Source organism: Dunckerocampus dactyliophorus, chromosome 9 (assembly GCF_027744805.1).
Source record: "Dunckerocampus dactyliophorus isolate RoL2022-P2 chromosome 9, RoL_Ddac_1.1, whole genome shotgun sequence".
Classification (NCBI taxonomy): domain Eukaryota; kingdom Metazoa; phylum Chordata; class Actinopteri; order Syngnathiformes; family Syngnathidae; genus Dunckerocampus; species Dunckerocampus dactyliophorus.
Window position 1 is genome coordinate 30,483,780 of NC_072827.1, and position 27,212 is coordinate 30,510,991.

The 27,212-nt window shown below is 44.3% G+C and overlaps 1 protein-coding gene across 1 annotated transcript in view; it reads left to right on the forward strand.

Annotated features, from left to right (window-relative positions):
* The first annotated feature begins 3,885 nt into the window (after positions 1-3,885).
* sytl5 (synaptotagmin-like 5) overlaps positions 3,886-27,212 on the forward strand; it is a 36,483-nt gene continuing 13,156 nt past the window's right edge. Inside the window, exons 1-9 of the mRNA XM_054788013.1 lie at positions 3,886-4,118; positions 19,775-20,021; positions 20,090-20,308; positions 23,629-23,741; positions 23,827-23,944; positions 24,196-24,336; positions 25,379-25,490; positions 25,583-25,712; positions 26,532-26,632. Coding sequence (XP_054643988.1) covers positions 19,906-20,021; positions 20,090-20,308; positions 23,629-23,741; positions 23,827-23,944; positions 24,196-24,336; positions 25,379-25,490; positions 25,583-25,712; positions 26,532-26,632 — 1,050 coding nt within the window. The 5' untranslated portion in view covers positions 3,886-4,118; positions 19,775-19,905. The remainder of the gene's footprint in view (positions 4,119-19,774; positions 20,022-20,089; positions 20,309-23,628; positions 23,742-23,826; positions 23,945-24,195; positions 24,337-25,378; positions 25,491-25,582; positions 25,713-26,531; positions 26,633-27,212) is intronic.

Genomic DNA, 27,212 nt, shown 5'->3' on the forward strand with positions numbered 1-27,212 from the left:
TTATGAATGTTAAAATTCTTCTCGAGACACCCGGATTTGTTTGAAACCAGAGATACTGGCTTCGAGTCCTGCGTCCGCGTGCCCGCCGACTCGCATGAACCCAGAGTTGGCGTGGGGGTGCAAGGGCCCGTTCAACGCTGCTTGCAGCTTTTATTATCATGTCATTAGTTAAAGATCCTTCAAAAAACAAAGCCTGCCTGTCATATAGACTAGTGGATCTTTGACCAGCATACACATATGGTGCTTTAATTTGTGACTATATTAGTCTTTTGGTGAGGTGAGAGCCTTGCACTGACATTATGTATAAAATACGAACACATTATAATTCGTATATGCCCAGCGCCCCCTCACACACACACACACACACACACACACACACACACACACACACATAAAAAGCCATAAAAATGCCTTGTTTTGATAAAAACACACCAAACTAGGTTTTGTTGTATACTGTGTCCAATGACAATAAACATCTATCTATATAAAATCTAACAATGACAAAACAGAAGTCTTAACCTTCAATCCAATCAATAACACAAAAGTAGTGCAAAGCCCCTGAAATAATGACACAACTCCTCAAAATGTGTCCAAGCACAGATAAGTAAGAAGTATTTATCACATGGGTGCAATGAAAATGCTGCGTTAGCTTGGAGAAGTAAACAATGCCATACTGAAAATGTCATAACAACAGTTAGCGTGCGACATTTCAGACTGAGCGTCGTGTTCTCAACACTCCAGGTAGGTAACAAAGGTGCAACATTTCAAAGTAAACAAGTTACTAAGCAAAAAAGTTACCATACTAGCCTGCGTTGGTCTGGCTGGTCAAGTTTTGCGCTCTTCTTGTAAAACCCAAAGACGTTTTTTGCTGATGTGTTGCAAATGTTTTGCGGTGAGTAGCTAGCTGGCTAGCTAGCATGCCTGCTTCTATTTACAGTGGTGTGAAAAACTGTTTGCCCCTTCTCTGATTTCTTATTTTTTTTGCATGTTTGTCACACTCAAATGTTTCAGATCATGTTTCGAACCACAGTGAGAGCCATTATCCACAAATGGCAAAGAGGTCACAAAAGACCCCACAGCAACATCCGAAGAACTAAAGGCTTCACTTGCCTCAGTTCAGGTCAGTGTTCATGACTCCACCATGAGAAAGACACTGGCCAAAAACAGCCTGCATGGCAGAGTTCCAAGACCAAAACCACCACTGAACAAAAAGAACATTAAGGTTCACTTCAATTTTGCCAGAAAACATCTTGATGACCCCCAAGACCTTTGGGAAAATACTTTGTGGTCTGACGAGACAAAAGTTTTTCTTTGTGGAAGGTGTGTGTCCCATTACATCTGGCCTAAAAGAAACGCCGCATTTCAGAAAAAGAACATCATACCAGCAGTAAAATATGGTGGCGGTAGTGTGATGGTCTGGGGCTGTTTTGCTGCTTCAGGACCTGGAAGACTTGCTGTGATAAATGGAACCATTAATTCTGCTGTCTACCAAAAAATCCTGAAGGAGAATGTCCAGCCATCTGTTGGTGACCTCAAGCTGAAAGCAACTTGGGTTCTGCAGCAGGACAATGATCCAAAACACACCAGCAAGTCCACCTCTGAATGGCTGAAGACTTTGGAGTGGCCTAGTCCAAGTCCTGACCTGAATCCTATTGAGATGCTGTGGCATGACCTTAAAAAGGTGCTTCATGCTGGAAAAGCCTCCAATGTGGCTGAATGACAACAATTCTGCAAAGATAAGTGGGCCAAAATTCCTCCCCAGCGCTGGAAGAGACTCATTGCTAGTTATCACAAACACTTCATTGCAGTTGTTGCTGCTAAGGGGGGCCCAATCACTTATTAGGTTTAGGGGGCAATCATTTTTTTTTGTGTGTTCAGTTGTGTTGTCATTGACTAATATTTAAATTTGTTTGGTGATCTGAAACATTTAAGTGTGACAAACATGCAAAAATATAAGAAATGAGGAAGGGGCAAACACTTGTTCACACCACCGTACATGCATTCTCGTCTTCAGTCATGGCAAGCTATGGAGCATGCGCGACAATCCTTCCGCCGGCAGCCCGGGCTCTCGTGTTGTTTGAAAGACACTCTGTCAACCGATTGCTTCGCTCTCGATACCCGGTGCATGTCTCCACAATCGATTCATCCAAAGATTTATGGCTGTTTCTTATCGATACAGGAGGATGCTCCCGGCGCAGCCAATTCGTCCGCTTGTCAAACCGGACAGCTGGTCACATCAGTTTATCGTTCATAACCCTGGTATTACCCAATATAGTAGACTTAAAGGAAATAAGACATATTATACATAAAATAAGACATAACATGGACTCACACGTTAGCATTGCGAGAGTTTTCTGGACTGTACTTCCTGTGGTGGCTATTGTTTCAAGAAGGTCACATTACTGACACCTAGTGACCAGTGTACATATTACATCTTTGAATGTGTCTTCTGAAAGCCTTTTATTCGTATTTTCGTTCATGTAGCCATTTATATGCTTGAAAATGCTTACTTACTTTGCGCCAAGAATACGTACAATTTGCTTAAATGTGCCTATTTTGTGACTAATAATAGGCCGTAGTCAACCATTAAACAGCGGTAATTTATCCATTTATTTTGAAAAGCCGTGATAGAGTGAAGTCCAGAAATTGGAACCGTGAAGAGACAAGGGACGGCTGTGTAAAGCAGTGTGCAGGGTTCCATCGCCACATCGCGGTTCACCTTTTACGGATTCGCTGTTTGGCGGATTTGTGCAATTTTGCAAATATTTTCTTTCACAGCGTATGAAGGTGCATCGTGTTCTGTGTCCTTGTGGTGTATTAGAGCGATCTATCGGTGCTCTGTTGTATGTGTCTGTTATTGTATTGACTACTGCTGCCAGTAGAGGGGGTTGTGAACACGTGTGCGGCTCCACGTGTCCCAGTGTGTTTCCGTGCCTGCACGAGCATGTTAGGAACCCACAGTAGACAATGGCCGGCTAAATATAGAGACACAACAGTTCTTATTAGCGAAGGGAGAACCCGCCCATTGTGTTCTGCGTCCTGATTGGCTGTAGACCATTGTGAGTCGCTAATCGCCAATGAACAATGGAATAAAGGCAGCAGCAGCTAACCGGCTAAATGAATCTTCGGTTCAAGGAGTAGGACGAGGAGGAGGACGCCGGCAGGAGGAATACGTTTTAACAAGGATAGAAAAACACTACAGCCGAACGGCGCCAGGACAAAGCACGGTCAGAGGAGTGGATACGCGGGAGCCACTTCATCACTTATTGTGTCCAACCAAGTAGATAGATCATTAAAATTCTCATGAAATGTGAACTTTGAGAGTGTTTAAACGAGAGAAATGTGAGAGAATGTTAATGCCTGTGTTAGAAAGGTTTATAAGATGCACTGGGGGGGCTTTTACAGCCTTAAAACATATAATAAATGGAAACAAATACAGTTGGCTACTTCACGGATTTCACTTATTGCAGGCTATTTCGGGATATAACTCATTCCCGGCAATAAAGGAGGGAACACTACTTACAAAAAGCACGACGTCAGCTGGATTCACAGTTGCGTCATTCTTTTTGTCTTACAGGCCCGCCAATCAAACTTTCTATTTGCGCTTTTTTCTAATCCTCACAATTTCAAGCAGAGAAAAGGAATCAGCGAATACCCGCTGGCGAAGGGTTCATTCAACTGTAACTTCCAAACTTCACCACTAGGTAGAGCTCTGATTTCACTTCCATCTACTGTTTCTGAAACTGAAATTTCTGAGAAAACTCCAGAATATGTCAGGTCTCGACCAGTGTTTCCCAACCCTTATTGGGTTACGACACATACATAACAATGACAATAATTGGACTTAAAAAACATATTTTTCGGAGTGTACATTGAAGTCTGTGCTTCAATGGTAGACTATGGATACACACACACACACACACACACACACACACACGCGCGCACACACCACGCCCCCTCATGCAGGAACACCCCGCCAGTAGATGTGTGTACTTGCACAGTGCCGAAGTGCACTACCGAGCAGCCCACACACTGTCACCGATCGCCGGAACTAGCTGGTTCGTCTCCCCGACCCTCGGAGCTCTCCTGCCGGCTTCCCCGTCACCGTCCTTCCGCAGGTAAGACGTCCCTCGCTGTCTCTCTCTCTCTCGGCGGGTCCCAGCACTCAAAGAATAGAACGAAAAACACCCTCGTGTTTTCCCCCCACTGACATATGGCAGCAGATTTCTACTTGTTACTCTTTTTGTGTGTTAAAACAAGATGATGGGCATGGAGGAAGGGGGTGTGATCACGACCACGCAGCCACGGAAGCTCATTCTAGTCCCCAGTGGGACCGTGTAAAGTTCGGAGGCTTTGCACAGGTGCAATGCAGCAAAAAGCCCATTTTCTCGTCACGGCTGATGTGTTGTTGACAAGGCTAACTCCTTTACCCCCCCCCACTCCACGCTGCAGCCTCCTGGTGGATTTATTGGTCAGGTGTAACAATAGAGCACACATACCCGCCTTTTGGAACATTAAAACGACAAGTAATGATCTCATTCATGAAGATGTTCATTGTTGGTGAGTGAACGTGGATGAAGAGTTGCAGCGATGAATGATGCTGCGCCTGGAGAGGAGAAAAAATACTCATTTCTATACTTCAATTTGGCAACACGCCCTTGTTGTCATAAAGGCACAGTAGAGGGTCCATTTTATTTAACAGTATGTTTGTTTTTTTAATTTGCTTGTAGTTTTTAATATTATCGCTCTCAGGAAGCCAAAATGTTAGATTTCAGCGTGCTCAGTTCAATCCACGAGACGTCCCACGGGACACATCTACCAAATATATGAACACGAGTCATATTAGAATATGAGTCAAAAATAATCACAGTGATGACAAGTGTCAAGGTTGTGCATACACTACTTGAGTTGAGTGCCTACGAGTGCCGATTGTTTTTATTAATAAAATAATGATAAATAAATCATCATGAAAAAGGACAAAAATAAAGAATACAGCATAATAAAATAATGAAAAAGAATGAAAGTCCCTAGTAAAATAATTAGAAAATAACACGCACTATTCATGAGTAGGACAGTATATTAGGAACATCTCTCAGTATGACGCCAATTTGCAATCAATGATGACAAATCAGGGCAATGAATGATTTGAAAGCAGCATAAGCTGGACACAATACTAAGCGCATCCCCAAGTATGATGGTTGCTTTGGAATTTATATAGAAACATAATCATTGAAAGAATAATGCATGTTGTACATTTTGAAATTGATAATGGGGGAAAAAAATCATAAAATAATTTCCAAATAATTATATGAGCACAAAAAATTCCCGAAACGCCTCTCAGTAGGATGGATATTTGCAAATTAACAACAGGGGGTTGGGGGGGAAAATCATCTCTTTTTGCAGGGGTTACGTCCGGGACCACCAGCAGTTGGCAAAAAGCCATGAGTAATTGATAAGCCCATGAAAATGTGGGTTTTGGATCAGCATTTGCAATAAAAGCGACCGTTATTGGATCAGGTTCAGCTCCAGAGCCCTGCAGCGGGCTTACGCCAGAAGTCAGCTTTAAAGCGTCACTGACGTGATTTATCAACTTTGCTTAAAGCTATTGTTTGTAATTATGGTCTACTTTTTTCTTTTTATTCACAAAAATTACATTTTGAACTCACGATGAACTCGTCGCAGCAGAGCGTCGTTTCCGGAAGTGAGTAACACCTCTTCGCTACACAAACATAGCGGTGTAGGAGACACTGCATGTTTACAGTGATTACAGCTAACATATGAGCGATGCGTCAATGGTTTTCGAGGAGGAAGAAACATTTGCAGATGAATTAAAGAACTTGCAGAACATGGACTTAAGTCTCAAGACAAGGAGATGAAGATTGGTCACCTTCAAAACACCGAATTTTAAGAGTAAATTACTGCGGAGTTGCTTATCCTTCAATTATTGTTTTAAATCGGCTTATTAATGAGCGTAAATTGGTCTTTACAGCCTGATGTATTTCATATATTGTTGCCGCCCCCGCCCCCTACCGTCAACATGTCGCTGTGAAAAGATGTTTATATAACATGTACCATTCTTTACAGCCTTGTCGCTATGGTAAAATAGTGTTTAGAATACAATATGTTAACAAGACATGACTTACTTGGTTCTGTGGCAACTTTGACGTAGTGGTCGTTCTTGCCTTTTTTTTTTTTCTTGTTTAGCGGCCGGTACTGTCCCACCGGTGGAATAGCATTCATTTTCAAAATTTCAAAATATGTTTACATAGTACTTTCAAGCCAAATGCTTCTTGTAAACGAGTTCCTTCGCAGCAGTCATCAGTGAAATGAACACTGCAAAAAAACAAGAACTCGAGGTGGGCTTCCATCTGTCTCTCGCTCTCTGCACTTGCTTCGTCCATTTTTGTCTTAAACCTTCCTCTTTCGGAAAAGAAAACAAACTCACAGTATCACCCGGATAGTATGAACATCCAGCAGCAACACGACATTTTGGTATGACTACTATTTTGATCGAAAATATACCGACCGAAGTCAACGAGCTACCTCGAGAAGTGCTGATGTCACTTCCGTTGTTGCGACGACGTCATGAACTATAAATGTAATATTTGCAAATTTACCGTTCGTTTAGAACATAATTACAAAGCAATGTTGATCAATCACGGCAGTGACCCTGTAAGCGCTAAAAATGCCTCATGCACGCATTAAAATGCATTTAAATGATAAACTATATACTGTAGGTACTCATCCCGAATGATTGATTTGCGGGCGGATTGCCTGTTGAAGCTTTTGCTTCCACAGCCGAGCAAACGTTTGCGTATCAGCGAGCACAATGGTGTTCAAGGACCACCATGCAAAGTGCTAAATCTCAACGCTTGCCAAAAAGAGCATTATCAGTGAAACATAAAGACATAAACGTGCAACAGTGGTGCATGAACGCCATACATTTTACACGCATTATCATGTATTTATAAATTAATAACCACTTAAGGTCAACGAGTTTTGTGTTCTGCTTTAAAAACTGCCTATTTTCGGAAAACTATAATAAAAGTGTTGGACTCTGCAGGCATCCACTGTACATGAGTGGGACAAATATTGGAAGCATCCCTCGGTATGATGTATGTTGGTAAATGAATAATAAAGCTAATTAGAAACAATAATAACATACAAGATGCGGGTGTGCTTACTGTTTTTCCTCAGATCAAGTATTGATCTTTGAAAAACGCTCGTCCTTTGTAATTAACACAACTGTGTACATTTCCAGTGAAAGCGGCCGTGCCTCATTACTGCTGCTACACGTGCTGTGCTGCTGTCTAATAAGGCCACACAAGCAGCCTGCTGACAAGAAAATACTCCTGAATGCGCGTCACATGTGCGCGCACTCGTAGCAATTGCGCCACAATGATCACATTGGATGCTTTATCGATAAAGTGAAGAGAATGCGGAACAGAATGGGGAAAAAAGGGGGGGACAAGGAGGAGAAAAGCCGAGGGATTCCCCATTTCTTGCCAATGTGCTCATCACATGCTGCAAGGGTGCGTGGATGTCTGGTCAGTGCATCATCATCACACGCGTTACAGTGATAGTGTTAGCATGGGCTTGCTAAAGCGGTCCCCCCCACCCCCAGCTGCTACACTGAATCACGTCTGATGGCCGTATAATAGCGCGGGGTTTCCCTCCCTCCTACTCACAGGTGCCTCCCGCTGCTGCACGCTCGTTTGGTATGCAGCCTATGCAAGCCTCTTGCAGCATCAGACAGGCGCTGTGTCCCCCTGCTCACGCTGCCTGTGAATGGAGGAGCCACCGTGACGGGCATGAGAAAGCCATGTATCCATCCTTGGGAATGTGGTGGAGCATGTGGAATTTGGCCAGCGTTGCTATCAGCGAGGTTATGCTGCGTAGTCGCCACATCTTGGCGTCTTGTCGCAGCGACCGCGAGTAATCCTGCTGCCTAGACGGGCTGCAGGACGACAGACTTGCTTTTATTCCCCACGTGACTGTCAGTGTTGCGTGAGCTAAATAGGCTTTTTCACCTACAGTATATCACATTTTTTTTTTAATGTACATAACGTCTTAGCATGACCACATGCTAACATATAAAAGTGGTCCTTGCATCCTTTCATTTTTCAGTATGTGGCGCTTGCTGGAAAAAGCTTGGACATGTAAAAAAAATGCACGCCCAAGACGGCAAAGCTGGTCGAAGTCCATCGTCTCTTTAAGCCATCGCAGGCATGAGCGGATCTGACTTTTGGGCGCCAGAGGTCACAAGTAATTCAGACTCAACCAGTTTGCTGCATAAGTGGGCAGCAGAAGACATGAAAGCAGATTATTTTATTTTGACAGTGTTTTTAAAAAATGCAATTGCTCACTGATAAAGTGAAAATGCAAAGTCATGTCATGCATGAGGTGTCCCCGCGCGCTCTGAAGCGAGATGGCCGAAGCCAGCTGCAGTAGAACACACAAATTGTCACCATTGTTGTGATATTTATTTAGCAGCGGCAAACAAGGGAAAGTCAACACGGCCTAATGTCTGTCAAACAAAGATGCTGCGGCCGAGCCGCGCACATCAGGGTGTGTAATTAATGAACGCTGTTTGAACAAGGATGACGTTATGTACGCGAGATTAATTCAAGATGTTGTCACGGTAAACTTTGGAAACGATATTTGAGCAGTGAGGGTGTATGAAAGGTTGGATTTTAGACTTTAAACAAGACTCGGGTCAAAATGTTGCCTCGTTTTGCGTGCATTTTTCGGTTAGCGCACAATATGACACGCGTCTTGTCAGGTTATTAATACACTGCGTAATTATTATGTATTTTTAGCACAAAACGTCCTGGTTAGCAGCCTATTAGCTTGCTAATACATCAGCTCCGCCACCCGTCTATGATGTCATCAATGGTCGACTCTGTAGTTCTTTGCTGACTAACGCGGTTACGCCACGAGTCACACAAACACGTTTTTATAGTTGGACATGCATAAAATAATTGTAATGCATGCAAATGACAAATGAAAAGCATAAATGAAGATTTAAGGTTGCGTTTACTGTATAGTGTAATTGTGTTTCTCTTCATCAAATTGGCACTTGCAACTTTCTTTGGCTCCATTTTGGGTCATTTCGCAGCCGTGATCAAAAGAAAAGCAGAGACTTGAGGCGGGAAACACTATTGGATTCAAGAAATAGGTCATGGCACAATAGGAAAGCGGTGTCCGTGTTGATCCCGCTGTCACATCTTGTCTTTGGCAACAGTCACACCTGCAGTGAAGGTAAAAGTAACTTTAAATGTTCATTTATCCTTTTCATTCGTCATTTATTTGCATTCCATGCATATTTGAATTGTTTTCTGCATGTAAAAGTGTTGGAGCATGGAGGCTGATGTTGAACTCTGGGAACACGCTTCGTATGAGTCCAGGCCCAAGAAGAGGGCAGGCATCATCTCGCCATCGTCTCTGCGGACCGCTCGCACCCCGCCCACAAACTGTTGCAACTCCTTCCCTCCGGTATGCGATGCAGAGCACCGTGATCCTGATTTAAGGACTTCTGCAAATCCCCAAGAAGTGAAAAAGTGTTTGCCCCCTTCGTGATTTCTTATTTTTTGCATGTTTGTCACACTTAAAATGTTTCAGATCATTAAACTAATTTAAATATTAATCAATGACAACACAACTGAACACAAAATGCAGTTTTTAAATGAAACTTTTTATGATTAAGGGAGAAAACATCCACAGCTACATGGCCCTGTGTGAAAAAGTGATTGCCGCGCTGTTAAAACAAAACTTAACTGAGATGAATCGAGATCTATCTGTCTGGAAAAGCTTATAAAGCCATTTCTAAAGCTTTGGGACTCCAGCCAACCACAGTGAGAGCCGTTATCCACAAATGGCGAAAGCATGGAACAGTGGTGAACCTTCCCAGTAGTGGCCGGCCAACCAAATGACCCCGAGAGTACAAGGACACCATGAGTCAGACCGTCATGTTGCGTGATGAGCTCCTGCAGTTTCCGATGGGTTGACAAGCTCGTTGTGAGTTCCCTGGTAGGTCGTGATTTGCTCCTGCCAAAGAAAAAGCTACCGTTTCCTCAGTGACTCGCAAGCGGCTCAGTCTTTAAGCAATTAGTGGTAGTTGTGAAGTAAAGGAGATGTTACGAGATTAGAACATAGCCATGAATTAGCCACACCGCTGTATAAGCCGCAGGGTTCAAAGTTTAAGTAAAAAGTATCGGATGTTACGCTGGAAATTACGGTAATTTCTTCTTATTATTACAGTATTTATCTTTACAATTTATTTACAGTTTAAATAGAAAAACAGTTTTTGAAATGGTGCAGCTTTTTTCGCAACATTCCAAATTTAAACTCTGAATTTCTTTTATGAAAAAAGGTTTTCTTTTTTATTGACGCCTTTTCCACATCATTTTGCTATTTTTGAATAATTTTTTAATGATCATGATTACCTAGGATGCATACATGCTATCATTGCATAAGCTGCATATATGGTTGATGACCAATCAATACATGTATGCCACACTGCAGCTTTTAACCTTTGCAAAGCTGCACTTATCATCTCCTTGCGGAAGCGGTTAATTGCTGACACTTTCCCTCGTAATCGCTTCCGACCGTGCTTAAACATGGACCATCTTTGCACGTTACGTCTAATGGACGTGAACATCCATCCATTGGATATTTTTGTCTCAGGTGACGCCCACAAGTAGCTCACCACGTGGACCGTGATCCATTAGCATCCGCTCCCTTTTACATGACACATGACGCTTGCTTGCTTGTCAATTACAGCAGGCGTGCGGCAGCCGAAAGCAGCACCATGAAATATTGAAGCGTGAGCGCGCTTACGGAGACAGCTGCCGGGGCTCCAGAAGTGGGTTAATAAGATCCAGTCATGCTCTCTAAAGCAACAAGGGCCTCTTTTAAAGCGCCTCACAAACAAAAACCTTTCATTGCTCGTTCCAGAACGATGCATCTCATTAAACGGAGTATATTAACTGTATTCATCTCTGTTGCTAAGTCCTGATGGGAGTTTTGCTTTTTTATTGCTAACAGTGGGAGCTCATTTGATTCCCAGAAGAAGCAGTTTACCGATGCACTCTGTACCGGGGCGGGGTATCCTTTACATATCGTCCGATACTTTTCAAATGGTGTCGGTAGCTGCTAGCTGCTAGCTTCAGCACACACTTGCTCTCGAGGCCTCAGGCCACGACCAAAAAGGTGGTATTGTTTGTTTTTGCTTTTCAGGTTGGATGTTTGGATGTTGCTATGTGAAATCAATGCGCCCAGGAAGGAAGTTGCGGTAATGCTTAAAAGGACCAAAGCATGGCAGTATTACATGTTATCAAGATGTGCCTGTTACTACGTGTACATACGACATGTTTATCAAACCATAAAACTGGAGGCTTTTGGAGGTGCTTTAATTGCGGTCTTTGTAGGCGGCCCAGGTGTACCCCATTGCGTGCGGTCATGAGCTGTCTCCTTTTTATCTCTTTTTATGTCTTTAGAACGCGCAGAAAAGAGAGAGGCGTGTGTTCATGTCTTACATAGGGATCGTGGACGATGGGCAAAGTCACCCAAAAAAAGAGCAGTTTTCTTTGAAGGATATGGTCGTCCCTCGCTACATCGCGGTTCGAACATCGCTCCCTCACTTTAAAAAATCTTGACAGACAAGTCTATTGACAGACAAGTCATATGTAGTATTCTAGTCAGTTGGCATCAGTATTGTTACACTGATGAGACATTACCTTACATTACATTACCTTACCTTCACACAGCATGTAGGCAGCCATGGCATGTCCGACATGATAGAGTGAAAGAATGTTCTCCTCCCATTCCGTGTGGAAGTGGTGCGTTTTTGGCTTCTTACTTTGTCCTTCCCCATTTTGTTTGAAACTCTTTCCTAAATTTAGAACAAATAAATTGGAGGCTAACTAGTTAGCTCGCTAGCATGCTATGCTTAAGACCTGGGTTTGATTCTCCCTTGGGCATTTCTGTGTGGAGTTTGCATGTTCTCCCCGTGCGTACGTGGGTTTTCTCCGGGTACTCCGGCTTCCTCCCACATTCCCAAAAACATGCAGGTGAGGTTAATTGGCGACTCTAAAAATAGTCCATAGGTATGACTTTGAGTGTGAATGGTTGTTTGTCTATATGTGCCCTGTCATTGGCTGGCAACCAGTCCTGGGTGTACCCCGCCTGTCGCCCGAAGTCAGCTGGGATAGGCTCCAGCATACCCCCACGACCCTAAAAGAGGAGAAGCCGTATAGAAAATGGATGGATGGATGGTAAACAAAGAATAATAAGAGCGTAAAAGCCACCATAGGGCTGTTATGTCATGTCCACAGGGCTCTAATGACGGTAAAAAAACATTCATAAACAGGTTTTCTATGCTCTTGACTATGAAAATATCCCATTTATTAATATTGAATCCACTTATCACAGTCAGGTCTGGAACCAATGAGGTGCGCTAAACGAGGGACACCTCTACGGTGTCAGAACTGCTGCAACACCGCTGTTGGGGTGTTAAGATCGGCAATAACGTTTAAAAAGAGCGTCAGACGCTGTGCGCCTCGGCCGGGACGCTACGTTGCTTGCACAATAAGGCCTAGGTGCAGGTGGCTGAGTCCGCATCTTTTGGGGGGAAGTACAAGCAAACCATTTCAGCTTGATTCTCACCTTTGCAGGTGAAAAACGTCAGCCTCAAGTGTAACGCCATATTACATCATACTCCACGAACCAGGAAGTAGCCAACAAATAGCTAACAGAAACGATTTATTTTACTTTCACTGCCATTTGTTTGCTGTTTCAGTTATAAGACATTTTTTTGTATTGCCCAAGTAAGTGTCCTCCTTGTTGTTGTCGTAGTTTAACAAAATGGCTAAAATATATCAAGCCTATTTGGAGTATTTCCACAGGTTGAGATGCACTCAGCTGTGGCTAAAAGCCTCGGCCACCACACTGAAGCATGAAGCATTAAAGTCATGGTTTAGGACCCCCATCAACACCACTGACTAAACCAATCAAATATTTTCCTTCCTGTGGTCCCCCGCCCCCACCCGCCTGTCCCTCTGCTGGTCATTTAGGGAGGAGCGGCGCTCATTTCCTGCCGCCCTCTTGCTACTCTGCTTCTAATTAAAGGGACTCAAGCAAGCCATCAAGGCGGCACGTTGCACATGAATGTGACTTGTTGACGACGGCCGATGACGAAATGGGCTTTCTGTTCATTTTCGGCCTTAAATGACATCCTGGGCCATTTCCAGGGTTGTCATTGTTGAGGCAGGAGCTGTTGCTTGCTTGTTGGTGTGTGTTTTTTCTCATTTTCTGCTCTATTGAGCTCCTGCAAGGACATGCCGGAAGGCCTGTCAGGTCGTGAAAGAGGCGGACGACGGCCCCTCTGACGGGTGCAGTGTGACATGGACGGGACTCGTACTCCTGGTCGCACAGATCAGCTCCCTCATGACTCATGATCAGAGAGCACAAACCCAAAAAAGGAAGAAGAAGAAGCAAGGCACCTTTCCTCTTGGTTGAGCATTTCACGTCCCCCCCTCGCTTTCGCATTCATCCCTAAAGCTCGCCGCTCGTCTTGTCTCATCTCATCCTCGCCGTGAACGCGACGACTTAATCCCGGCTGTCGAGCCACGGTGAGCGCAGGAAGTATCTTGCATGCGCCGCTGAGATAATGGGCTCATTCTCGCTTCACTTCCTTTAAAGCGGGCGAAGACGGCGGAGCTGCAAGATATTTATGAGAGGGGACAGCGTCACTGTAAATTTAGTAGGAATTTGTTCATTTTGTACGAGAAAAAGCCCCGAAAAGGCGAACTTAAGAAACCAAAAAGCAACACGGGAATGTAACACAACAGAAGTCCTCGCTTTCTTTTCCCCTGTCAGGTCGTGTGCTTGTTGCAAGGCAGAATTTGCCCCTCAGTTGGCCGGTCCACGCAGGGCGGAGGGTTGCCGCCGTCCCACTGTCTGCTGCTAGCTCCAGAACAGAGACGAGACAAGTTCTTATAGACAATTTTATCAAACTTGCATGCAAGGAGACAAATCAATACCACCTGAAAAAGATGTCTGCCTATTCATGCTAAAATGTTAGTTGATATAGGAAGCCGCATATGTGAGGGGAGGGGTTATTGCTTCCTGTGAGGGACAGAGACAATGAAGGGCAAACACGCCAGGCTATTTGAATCAGGTGATCAGCATGTGGAGGACTTGTTTTGGGGACAAGAGGCCTACACATCATAGCAGGTCATCATGACATTAGCATGTACCTCTGCAGAAATACACACATGCAAATACAAACCATATTTTCCGACGTGCTCGACGTGACGGAGAAAGGACAGGGAGGGTAGGCACATGCTTGTTGCTAGGCAGAATACGAGGGGCCCCCACCATTTATGACCACTCGCTGTACTGTTTCTGTGGAAACTTTAGGCGCAGGGCTGCCCGACGTGCACGACGTGACGGAGAAAGGACAAGGAGAGCTGGCAGGAACACTTCAGGATTCTGTTTGGTGTCTAAATGGAAAAAAGCGATGGTCATGCCAGGTGGCGTGCTTGTTACTAGGTAGAATTCATGGGGCTCAGTCATTGATGCCCATGTGCGCTACAGTTTCCATGGCAACACAGGGCAGAGGCTTGCCCCACACGACAGAGAAAGAAAAAGGAGAGTGGGAGGATTCACATGCTTGTTGCCTGGCAGAATTAGTGGAGTCCAATCACTTATGCCTCCGAGCCCAATTAAGGAAAATGCCAGTCATGCCTTTAAAGATGCTGTTCAGGTCACATGCTTGTTGCTAGGCAGAATTGGTGGAGCCCCCATCATTTATGCCTGATCACGCTATTGTTTCCATGGCAACATAGGGCAGAGGCCTGCTGCTGCCCCAGGGAGGGACAGAGAAAGGGCAGGGAGAGTCGGCAGGAACAGTTGTGTTGGGCATCTAAAACAGGACCACGTTATTTGGTGCGTGCATGCGTGTGAGTGACAGGAGGAAAAGCACCGACTCGCTTGGGGAGACGCGGTTTGGCACCGCCTGTTGTCTCGCACGTGTCAACCAAAATCTCAGACTTTTTTCCGAGAGAAAAAGATCATCTTCCAGTTGTGTCGATACGGCGTATGTTGGAAAGGATGAAGCTTTTTTCAGCACAGCGCCATCTGCTGGAGTGTGGTGGTGAGCGGCCCCGCTTGTGCTTCTCTGCCGTCAAATCCCGTCAGTCTGTTTGCTGCCTTTAGGATCCGTGCCTTCGATGGCTCGCCTCTTTTATAACAGCGTCCCTGCTGAGAGCCGCTAATCCGCTCACTTTGGAGAGCTAATAGTGTTTTATGTCCACCTACGCTTTCATCATAACTACACGTGTTGTCATGTATGACCCCCCCCCTCGGAGCTGCAGGGACGCCACTGAGCACACCTGCAGCCTTTTAAAGTCCACTTTGCTTTGCAAGGTTTTTTTTTAATCATTTTTGCTTCCGGCAGATTGTTCAAAATAAACAGAGCATGAATTTAATATTGATTTCTTTTGCTGTGGACTTAAACAACCAAAACACGTGATGGTAGCAATGAAGTCAACAATACATATCAGTTATGTTTTAAAATATGAAATAGTTAAAAAATAAATATATATGACAGAAATAACACAGGAGCAACAATACGAAAAAGAAACACAAATAAAACCAAAGTTTTCTTGTTGTTTTTTTTTTTTTTTTACAAAGTTGACCATAAAATAAAAATGCATATTTTTCTTCTTTAACTTTAATTTGAAGAAGAACATAATGTGAAATTTGTTTTAACATAGGAATAATTTTAAAATAATGATACAAACATTTTAAAAAATGATTATTGTTATTATTATGGAAAGTTGAAGCAAGAAAAAAAAAAGAAGGTACAGAAAGTACAGAATTTAATTATGATTGAATAATATTTCAAAGCAAATAAAGTCAAACAATTAGAATATACGTTTAATTTTGTTTTAACACAAAATTATTAATAATAATGTGTAATGTTGGATTAAAAAAATAAAAATGCAGTAAATACCTGAGGTAATGTACACGGTGTACGTGAAATACATACAGAAATAATCATTGGAATTATTATTCAAAAGTTATTTCTCAACACTTTCTGCAGCTCAGCAACTGATTGTTTTGTCAATGAATTCTGAAGAGTAAACATCATCAAGACGTTGTTTGGAATGACAACTTTCTGAGTACGCCTGCCGGCCGAGTGTGTGGAAACTGAACTTGATTTAGCGTGTCGGCTGCACGAGCAGCTGTGAAGTGTGCCGCTGTTGACCTGCGGATGAATTTTTAATGCTTTCTGCACTTAAACGTCCCGCGTTTGCGTGTCTGCCAGTCGCCGTGACCTGCTGCTTCTGCGTCTGTGTGGCACTGATGATCATTCATGGTTGAGGAGAGGTTGCTATGTTGCCTGACCCGTCTCAGTGGGGGCCTTTAAGACTGCGCAACACCTTCAATAAGTGCAAAGCTACGTCTCTATAGCGCATGCATGGTGTCAATCACATGACTTCCACTTCAAGAGCTGCCATGGGGAGTGTTAGGGTTCGGATTACGGGCTAGGGTTATGGCTCTGGTTAGGTTTAGGGTTAGTTTAGGATTTATTATTGGTCAATCCAGATTGGAATCCATCTTTCATCCAAAACCAGATGGCGATAAAATGGATGGATTGTTGTGAGCGTGTGTGTTTCCTGTTGGAGGAATGTGTCTTTCTATGAATGAGCCGCAGCGCTCGAATCGGTCAGGCTGAAGGCTCACTAACGTGCTTTCTGTGATGATTGGTGGAGGTTTATTTCCATGGCGCTGAGGAATATGAGAGTTGATTGTCGCCTCCTCTGGGCCGCTGCTGCTCTTTGCAAAGCTCTCCATCCTCCGAAGCGCAGACCCTGAAGCTGTGGAATCTCGCACCTTAACTGCGGACCAGTGCTGACCTCCGCCAAGGCCAAACAAGCCGTAAATTCTACACCTTCTTTAGATATCCACCTCCTGCGTTTGGTGGAATGTTGTCATTCGATTAGGGCTGTCATAAACAAATTTCTTTCATGAATTATGTGACATTTTTTAGCATAATGAGCGCATACGCATCATGGCAAGCCACACCTGCCTGTTATTACGACAGGCGGAGGCACGGGGACGCTCTGATCAGGGTTTTATGCTGCCGATTCCGATACTGATCATCTATGAGTGGAATTGTCCGATACAGATACCGATCACATAGATTAAGTGTGCATTTTTAAGTGTACTATTGGCTATATGATATGAAAAGGGAAGCCATAAAAAACACCTTCATTCAGACCAGTGGTCACCAGCCTTTTGGAGCCCAAAAGCCCAAAGATCTCTGGTCTGTACTCCCCCCAGGCATATGTAGAAAGATATTTGAAGGAAATGAAAAAGTGATAGATATTTAATAGATATTATTATTATTATTATTGTCTGTTGGTGTCAACATTTCAGCTTTTTCTCATTGTGCCTTTTGCTCCATTCTTACAATTTTTGCTGTTTTTTAAAAAAGTTTTGTTTCTGCAGTGATGCAATGACAAATTAGCCACGGTCCTCAGATGGCCCCTGGGCTGCACTTTGGGCACCCCTACTTTTGTGGATCTTCGTCGGGGTCGGGCTTGTGGTGTCGGCTCCACGAGCAAACTAGAGATGGATTTGGCTTGTTGGCTCAGTGTCGTGGGCGAGCGAAGCGATGGTGGTTGAGGGGAGAGCGGCTGCGTTGCAACAGTCAGTCCTAATGAGCAGCGTTTTTTGGACGTGCACGCTCTCTGCATGCTCTCTCTCCCCTTGTCGCTCAACCTGTGAGCGCGAGGCGAGCCAGAGTACGTGTGTGCGCTCACGGTGCGCCCGTCGGGTTTTGGGGACTTGCCGTGGGTTATGGCTGCAACAGCAGCCCGTGTTATTATTATGATTATTATTGTTATTATGTTATTATTAATGTGCCTGTTGTGAGATCAGTTACACCTCAAGATCAAGTCAAGTCGGGTGCTTGTCCCATCGAACAATTACTGACACCTAGTGACCAATGTAGGCTACTACATTCACAATTTGAGTGCGTCTTCTTCATGGCTTATGTTTGTATTTGAGTTCATTTTGCCAACGTTATGCTTGAAAATGCTTAATTTAGGAAATAAATTGGTACAATTTACTTAAATATACAGATTTGTTTTTACTAATAATCGTCCGTATTCAATCACGAAACAGCTAATTAATTTGCGTTTGAAGAAGTGTGATAGAGTGAAGCTGTGAAATTCGAACCGACGGTAGATTCGGGACTACAGTGTGAGGAAGTTATGCTTCCTGTCCCTCACCAAATGTGTTCTGCGTGGGTCCCCCGTATGTGTCTGTACCGTGCTGAATGTCCCGTACCGTAAAATGTGATTCCGTGTGTAGCGTTACATTTAACATTCACCTCAGGTGCCCTCCGGTTATCCGCTGCCGCGGCCGCCTGCGCTTTTAATTAGCAGGCCCGCGGTGCTGTCTGCATGCAAGCATGGCCGCCCTCCTGCACAAAATGACTTACAAAGCACTGCAACGCAACCTCTTAAGCATGAAATTGTCGACAAAGGGGCCTTTATAGGCCGTGAGCAGAGGAAAACCTTGAAAAGGTGAGTCACGCTTTCCTCTGAACTAGAACTTTTATTATCATATCCAGGCTTGAAAGTGGATTTATTTGAGCTGAACAGCCAAACTTTGTCTTGTCTCAGTTTGCACAAGGGCAGAGGAATGTGTGTGTGTGTGTGTGTGTGTGTGTGTACTCAGGACACCACGCCTACTGCAGCACAAATGACTGAGATACAGTCACCGTAACTGATACGCAGGGAGGCCGTGAAATAAGAGTCAAGCGAGGGCCCTAAAAGACAAAAGAAAAGTAAAATGAGTGATTTTAGACGTTAATCTTGTTATTTTACCACCAAGAAGCAAACTGATCTAATTAATGACAGGTAACTCATCCAATCCCAGCCATTTTTCCATTTTCGATGATTTTGAGAGATATTTCAAGGCACACAGACTATTGTGTTGTATGGCTACAAACATGGAACCTACCAAACCAAAGATTAGCCTCCCGTCTTTCATCTGAAAACAAAACAGTTTGTTTTTACCTTTTTTTGTTCTTTACTAATCAGCAGTAGAACAAACGTACGTTTCAGGAAAATATCAGTTCCTGACTACAGAAGGGAGACAACCAGCTTTTTGTGAAAGGATGCATTTCAAGCGTAACTTTCACTTGGACACAAATATTTTTTGCAGCTCAAATATGTAAACAACTACACCACAACATTCTGGAACGAGTTCATGACGCTAACCAAGGTTGCACTGTACTGGTGTATAATTACAAATACTTTGAACGATAAAGATTGTACAATAACTTTGCAAGTATGAGTGGCTGGCGGCTGGTGAGGGCCGTGTACGGTATACAAGTATAGCGTCATTTCCTGGCACGCATTCCCGTCCTGTTTCTTAAAGGACAAGCATCTCCCCACTGATCACGGAGCAGCTGCAATGCTGCAATCATTCATAATGGAGCTAAAAGCCTTCCTGATGCGCGGAAGGGAAAGAGGAGGCGAGGCTTTTGCCGCTGAAAGGGGCGGAAATGAAGCAGGAAGGACGGACTGGAGAGAATGAAATAGCAAGTTTTGTCATGAAATGTTAAAAAAGATCAAGTTAACACGCTGTGGTTCTTGGACGGCTGGCTGAGGGATCTGCGTTGGGATTTTATGTCAAAGCCACTGAGGCTCTCGAAAGGTTCAAGCTAAGCACGTTCTGTGGATTTGTCCAGGTTCCTCTGCAGAAGACTGGACAACAATGTGAAGTCTGAATGATGTTGGTGGAAATGAAGGAGCTCGGCGGCGACCTCCACGCTCTGCTCAGCTGATTCCACCGCCTGTGCTGAGTAGACCCGAGGCAGCGATGGAGGTCACGGACGACCTGAACCTCTCCTTCCTGCTGGAGCACGAGCGGGACACCATCCTGAAGGTGCTGCAGAAAGACGAGAAGCTGAGGAAACGAGAGGAGAAGAGGATACGGTGAGCGCTTGGTGGGCTTCATCTCCCCCTTGGTCTCGCCTCACCTTCTCATGTTGGCGTCCCAACAGGAAGCTGAAGAACGAGCTGCTGGAGATCAAACGCAAAGGTTCTCGTGGCACGCCACGGGAGCCCGGGGAGCGCCAGTGCGGCCGCTGCGTCAAAACGCTGGGCCTGATCTTCGACCGCGGCGAGCTGTGCGACGAGTGCCAGCTGCGGGTGTGCAACGAGTGCCGCGTCACCACTACCAAGCGGCGCCAGTGGAGGTGTAACGTGTGTGCTAAGATCTCGTAAGTATGACGCCTGCAGGGCTCAAATTAGCACACAAGGATTGCATGTTTGTTTGTGTGTGTGTGTGTGTGTGTGTGGGTGTAGGTGTGTGTGTAGGTGTATGTGTGTGTGTGTGTGTAGGTGTGTGTGTGTAGGTGTGTGTGTGTGTGTGTGTGTGTAGGTGTGTGTGTGTGTTTGTAGGTGTGTGTGTGTAGGTGTGTGTGTGTGTGTGTGTGTAGGTGTGTGTGTGTGTGTGTGTGTGTGTGTGTGTAGGTGTGTGTGTGTAGGTGTGTGTGGGTGTGTGTGTAGGTGTGTGTGTGTGTAGGTGTGTGTGTGTGTTTGTAGGTGTGTGTGTGTAGGTGTGTGTGTGTGTGTGTAGGTGTGTAGGTGTGTGTGTATGTGTGTGTGTGTGTGTGTAGGTGTGTGTGTGTGTTTGTAGGTGTGTGTGTGTAGGTGTGTGTGTGTGTGTGTGTGTGTAGGTGTGTGTGTGTGTTTGTAGGTGTGTGTGTGTAGGTGTGTGTGTGTGTGTGTGTGTAGGTGTGTGTGTGTGTGTGTGTGTGTGTGTGTGTAGGTGTGTGTGTGTAGGTGTGTGTGGGTGTGTGTGTAGGTGTGTGTGTGTGTAGGTGTGTGTGTGTGTTTGTAGGTGTGTGTGTGTAGGTGTGTGTGTGTGTGTGTAGGTGTGTAGGTGTGTGTGTGTGTGTGTGTGTGTGTGTAGGTGTGTGTGTGTGTTTGTAGGTGTGTGTGTGTAGGTGTGTGTGTGTGTTTGTAGGTGTGTGTGTGTAGGTGTGTGTGTGTGTGTGTGTGTAGGTGTGTGTGTGTGTGTGTGTGTGTGTGTAGGTGTGTGTGGGTGTGTGTGTGTGTAGGTGTGTGTGTGTGTTTGTAGGTGTGTGTGTGTAGGTGTGTGTGTGTGTGTGTGTGTGTGTGTGTGTGTAGGTGTGTGTGTGTGTGTGTAGGTGTGTGTGTGTAGGTGTGTGTGTAGGCGTGTGTGTGTGAGGCACTCAGGTGTTTGGATCTGGAAACCAATTTTCCCACAGAAACCAATGCAATCATCTTTTCCAGCAGTACAGGTAATTTTATAAAGAAGCGTTTTAACATTCTTAAAAGTGTTAAAAGAAGTTAACAAGTGAGAAACGTAAAAGTAATGTGTGTGTGTGTGGGTGTAGGTGTGTGTGTAGGTGTATGTGTGTGTGTGTGTGTAGGTGTGTGTGTGTAGGTGTGTGTGTGTGTGTGTGTGTGTAGGTGTGTGTGTGTGTTTGTAGGTGTGTGTGTGTAGGTGTGTGTGTGTGTGTGTGTGTAGGTGTGTGTGTGTGTGTGTGTGTGTGTGTGTGTAGGTGTGTGTGTGTAGGTGTGTGTGGGTGTGTGTGTAGGTGTGTGTGTGTGTAGGTGTGTGTGTGTGTTTGTAGGTGTGTGTGTGTAGGTGTGTGTGTGTGTGTGTAGGTGTGTAGGTGTGTGTGTATGTGTGTGTGTGTGTGTGTAGGTGTGTGTGTGTGTTTGTAGGTGTGTGTGTGTAGGTGTGTGTGTGTGTGTGTGTGTGTAGGTGTGTGTGTGTGTTTGTAGGTGTGTGTGTGTAGGTGTGTGTGTGTGTGTGTGTGTAGGTGTGTGTGTGTGTGTGTGTGTGTGTGTGTGTAGGTGTGTGTGTGTAGGTGTGTGTGGGTGTGTGTGTAGGTGTGTGTGTGTGTAGGTGTGTGTGTGTGTTTGTAGGTGTGTGTGTGTAGGTGTGTGTGTGTGTGTGTAGGTGTGTAGGTGTGTGTGTGTGTGTGTGTGTGTGTGTAGGTGTGTGTGTGTGTTTGTAGGTGTGTGTGTGTAGGTGTGTGTGTGTGTTTGTAGGTGTGTGTGTGTAGGTGTGTGTGTGTGTGTGTGTGTAGGTGTGTGTGTGTGTGTGTGTGTGTGTGTAGGTGTGTGTGGGTGTGTGTGTGTGTAGGTGTGTGTGTGTGTTTGTAGGTGTGTGTGTGTAGGTGTGTGTGTGTGTGTGTGTGTGTGTGTGTGTAGGTGTGTGTGTGTGTGTGTAGGTGTGTGTGTGTAGGTGTGTGTGTAGGCGTGTGTGTGTGAGGCACTCAGGTGTTTGGATCTGGAAACCAATTTTCCCACAGAAACCAATGCAATCATCTTTTCCAGCAGTACAGGTAATTTTATAAAGAAGCGTTTTAACATTCTTAAAAGTGTTAAAAGAAGTTAACAAGTGAGAAACGTAAAAGTAATAAACTGCCAAGTCTTAACTTTAATGAGTTGCAACGCAGATGCTTTCATCTTTTGGTTGAACAGTTTTAATTGACACTTAAGTGTAAAAAGAAGTTAAACTCCATCCATCCATCGTCTACCACTTATTCGAGGTCGGGTCGAGGGGGCGGCAGCCTAAGCAGGGAAGCCCAGACTTCCCTCTGCCCGGCTGTTTTTTGTTGTTCTTTATTCTATGTTGTTCTTTACTTTATTATTTTTATTCATGAGACACATTCTGAACACCCATTTTTACCCATCAACTGCGGTTTCTTGCTTTTTGCTGTATAGTTGCGTTACAGTATGACAGGAAAGGTTTTTAAAAAGCCTGATGAAAAGAAAAAAACCTTTTTGCCAAATAACAAACAAACACTGAATAAATGATTTCTGGTAAAATGTACTTTTAGTTGCATGTAGTTCTAATTTTATGCTATTTTATCCCACAGTTTTCGACCTGTGACACTTAGCTGGCAAACAGTAAACAATATTATAAAATGAAAAAAAACACTTTTTGATTTGATTTAAGTACATTTATTTTGTATTTAATTTATTATTTTTATTCATGGGGTACATAAACACCCATTTTTAGTTAATACATGCGGTTCCTTACATTGTGCTGTAATTACTTTGAAAGATGACAGAAAAGGTTTTTAAAAAGCCAAAGAAAAAGAAAACAGGTTTTTTTTGCTTAATAACAAACAAATCCAAAATACATTATTTTTGTTTTATTTCGTTTTACTTTTATTCCATGCTTAGCCTTACAGTAAACAACTTTATTGAATAAAAAAAATCTCCTAATTTACAATAATATTTCATGTTACGTATTTCATCTTATTTTCTTTGTTATTTCCCTTTTTCAGTTAGCAAATGCGGCTCCTTGCATTGTGCTGTAATTGCTTTAAATTATGACACAAAAGAACAAGAAAACAAACCCAGAGTGAATCCTTTGATGCTTGCTAAGATGAGGTCTCGTGAGATTTGCCCAACTCTCTCAAGAGTTGACATTCAGGTTTTTGTTTTTTATTGTGGTAGAATTCCAAAACCGTGCTGGTTCAGTGGGCATCGTGTTTCAGAGGTTGCACGTGCGCTTGTTATGCTAATGGGTGCGTTGACTTTGTGTCCTCAGGGAGCTGAAGGTGGTGACGGGCGAGTGGTTCCTGGAGGAGCGATCCAAGCGCTTCGAGCACAAACTGTTGAGCAGTGACGTGGTTAAGCAAACAATCCTGAGCAGCCCGACCGGTGACTTTTCACTCACACGCCGACTCTAATTCATGCAGTCCACACTTTTAAGAAGCATGGTCTCCGTGTGTTTGAACCTCTAAAGCCACAGAGGATAAAACCTCCACTGACAGCTCGTCTCTCCGTCCTGAGTCGGGGAGGTCCGACACGCCGAAATCCAGCAGGAGTTCCAAACACCTTGTGGATGGACAGCGAAAAAGAGGGTACGGCTGAGCTTATTTTGAATAAATTCTCTCACTGGCCCCAACATTCGGGACACAATTGACTGCGATCCAATGCAAGAAAGGCTCAGTAGGACAAAGCAACATACTCTGCAAGACCGTTCCACTCCAGCCCTGTAGGTGGCACTAATGCAGCACGTCGCCGAATGCAACCGGTCGTTCACGGAAATCGGTCATGTGGTTTTGGCGTGATCCTGCCAGGCAGTCTGAATGAATTTGTGTGTTCATCGCAGGAGGATGAAAATGGGCAAACTCGGCACCAGACCCCTCAGGTCGGAGAACGGCGTCGACGGCCGCGGCGTCAAGTCCGCCTCAGACGGAGACGCCCACAGCGTGCGAAGCGTTCGCTCCGCTCCGAGTCGACATACAAATAGGTATGCCTTTCATTTAGGATGCGTAAGAAACCCCCCAGGATGCCAGTGAGGATGCATTGTGATCGTCTACTAACGAGCAGTTGTACTTATTAAGTACGACAGCACTTGTTGCGTATCTTAAGTGTGGCTTTTTCTAAGTATGCTGGTATTTCCTACTACTAGGTTAGATTTGTTATTTTGCACCCCCTAAATTTGGCACCTGGGGTGACCCACCCCTTGAACCAATTCACTTCTAGCTGGTTCTGTATGAAACATACTTTTTGGGTTTTTTTTGTGCTTATTTTTAGCATTTTTTGTGCCTCCCCAAATTTGACCCCCAGGGTGACCACCCCCCCACAACCATGCCGTTGTAGTTACTTTTTAGTTAGTATTTTTAGTTTAGTTAGTTAGTTTTTTGTTGTTTTTTTTTAAATCAACAAACAAAATGTTGACTGTTGGTAAGTTACATCTGTAGGCACAGCTGCCCTTTATATTCTAATTATTTATAAATCAAGGGTCCTCAACCATGGACTTATATTTGTGTACGGTGCTTGTCATCTAAAAGTCTTACTTTTTCAAATCATGAATACTAATATTTCTACTAAATTTGGCACCGAGGGTGACCACCTCTGCTGTCATGTGGTCCCAGTCGTTTTTGTACACGATGCTTGTTGCTTAAAAGAAATTAAGGCTTCTAATAAGACTACAATTTCTACTACTTCTACTACTACTGTATATTTTTTCCTCTTAAATTTTACACCCACTGTGACCACCCCGCTAGGGCTCCCCCCAACCATGCAGTTCGATATTATTGTACACACTACTTGTTGCGTACATGAAATGATGATATTTTTGCAATTACAGATACTACGATACAGTTTTTCTTCTATTGATATTTGAACCTGAAATTTTGGGACCCCCGCTCCCAGGCCCCTTTCAACTGGCGCTGTCAGACCTGATGTAGTGACCCGTGTGCATTGCCGTCATAGCGGAGCGTTCTAACCACGTGAAGCTTCAAAAAGGGGTGTAAAGTTAAACTCCTTCCTGTGTGCTCGTCACTCAGCGGAAGCATGGCAGCTTTTGATTCCTACGGGGCGCCAACCGCGCTCAACAACGACCGGCGTTCCCAAACCCCTGACAGATCTTCCACGTGCAGCAGCAACCGGCGTGTCAGGGTCAGCCAACGCACGCACGCACACAGTAACCACACACCCACTGCTGGTTCATTTCACGAAACGACTGCTGCGTTTGTTGTGCCCGCACGCAGCCCGACGGAGCGGAGAGCGTTTACAGCTTCCACTCCAGCAGCAGCGCGCCTGAGAGGAAAACTGCAGGGAATGATGGGAAGAACTATGGCGCGCCCACCATTTCCGTGTCTAGGGCTTCAGTGTCATCAGGTTGGTGTTGCTGTGTGCCTACACTGTCTAACGACGTCATATACAATTAGTAGGGATGCCCGATAATATCGGCATACAACTGTGATAACAGCCAACATTGGTATCGCTTTTTTCCCATTAATGATCCCACACAGGTCGTAATTCAATTACATCAGCTATAGAGCACAAAGTCGTGCAAATTCATGTTTATTAATCAATACCCCTTTGACTAAAAATAAATCAAATCTTTCCAAAAACAACATAACTCTAGGCACAAGAAACACAAATGTATTTTTATATAAAATATGTATTACATGAATTATCTCCTCAGAGATGGCTGGAGTAGCCAACAAAACAACTGTACTCATTTGAGAGTATTGCTACTTTACAACAATACTCAGGAAAAAGACACGTGATGTTACACATATTGGTATCGGTTGATATCGGAATTGGAAATTGAGAGTTGGACACCATCAGCCAATATCGGACATCCCTAACAATTAGAGCACAATAATAATCCTATTATTCAATGAATACTCCGGCAGCGTGAGCGTTATCGTCTTGAAGTAGTTTCCATCTCCTCAAGTGACAGCTGCTGCCATTAAGCTCCTAACTATGAAAGAGGTATCGAGGCATCCAGATGTCCCCGTCACGTACGTGGCACCTATTATCTCACAGAGCTGCTAAACATCTTTAACTGTTTCACCAAACGATACAAATGTATTGTGCCTACATTATGTATCATCCATTCATGCTATCATTCATGAGATATGTCCCGATACTTTTTTTCCATGGATGCATTAATCCTTAGTCCTCTCCTTTCCTCCCTGCCCCAATCAGATCACAGTCGCTCAGAAATGGACCTGTCAGCGGCAGGTTCTGAGGCCAGCGACGACGCCCTCAGCTTCAGAAGCCGCTCTGTCCCCGGCCTCAATGAGACAGTAAGCGGCTCAGCAATAGTTCACCCGACACTGCAAACCAGCTTCTATTCAGCACACGCTTTACTTTTATTGGACGATAGTGCAGACACTTTCACAACAAATGGATTTTATGGACATTTTATTTCATTATAAGGCCACCAGATGATTTGAATTTTGTAGTTTTTTTCATGCGTGGTATTTTATTTATTATTATCATATTTTTTCCCGCAATTGTTAACCCATAACACCGAGACAATAACACTACAATGCATACTCAGAAATAACATTACTAGAATATTTCATCAGGGCCGCACGATGGCCGAGTGGTTAGCATGTTGGCCACATAGTGGGGAGATCGTGAAGATCTGGGTTCGAATCTCCGCTTGGGCATCTCTGTGTGGAGTTGGCATGTTCTCCCCGTGCGTGCGTGGGTTTTCTCCAGCTTCCGCCCACATTCCAAAAACACGCATGTTCGGTTAACTGGCAACTCTAAATTGTCCATAATGTGAATGGTTGTTTGTCTGTATGTGTCCTGCCATTGGCTGGTGACCAGTCCCCGCATCTCGCCCAAAATCAGTTGGGATAGGCTCCAGCATACCCC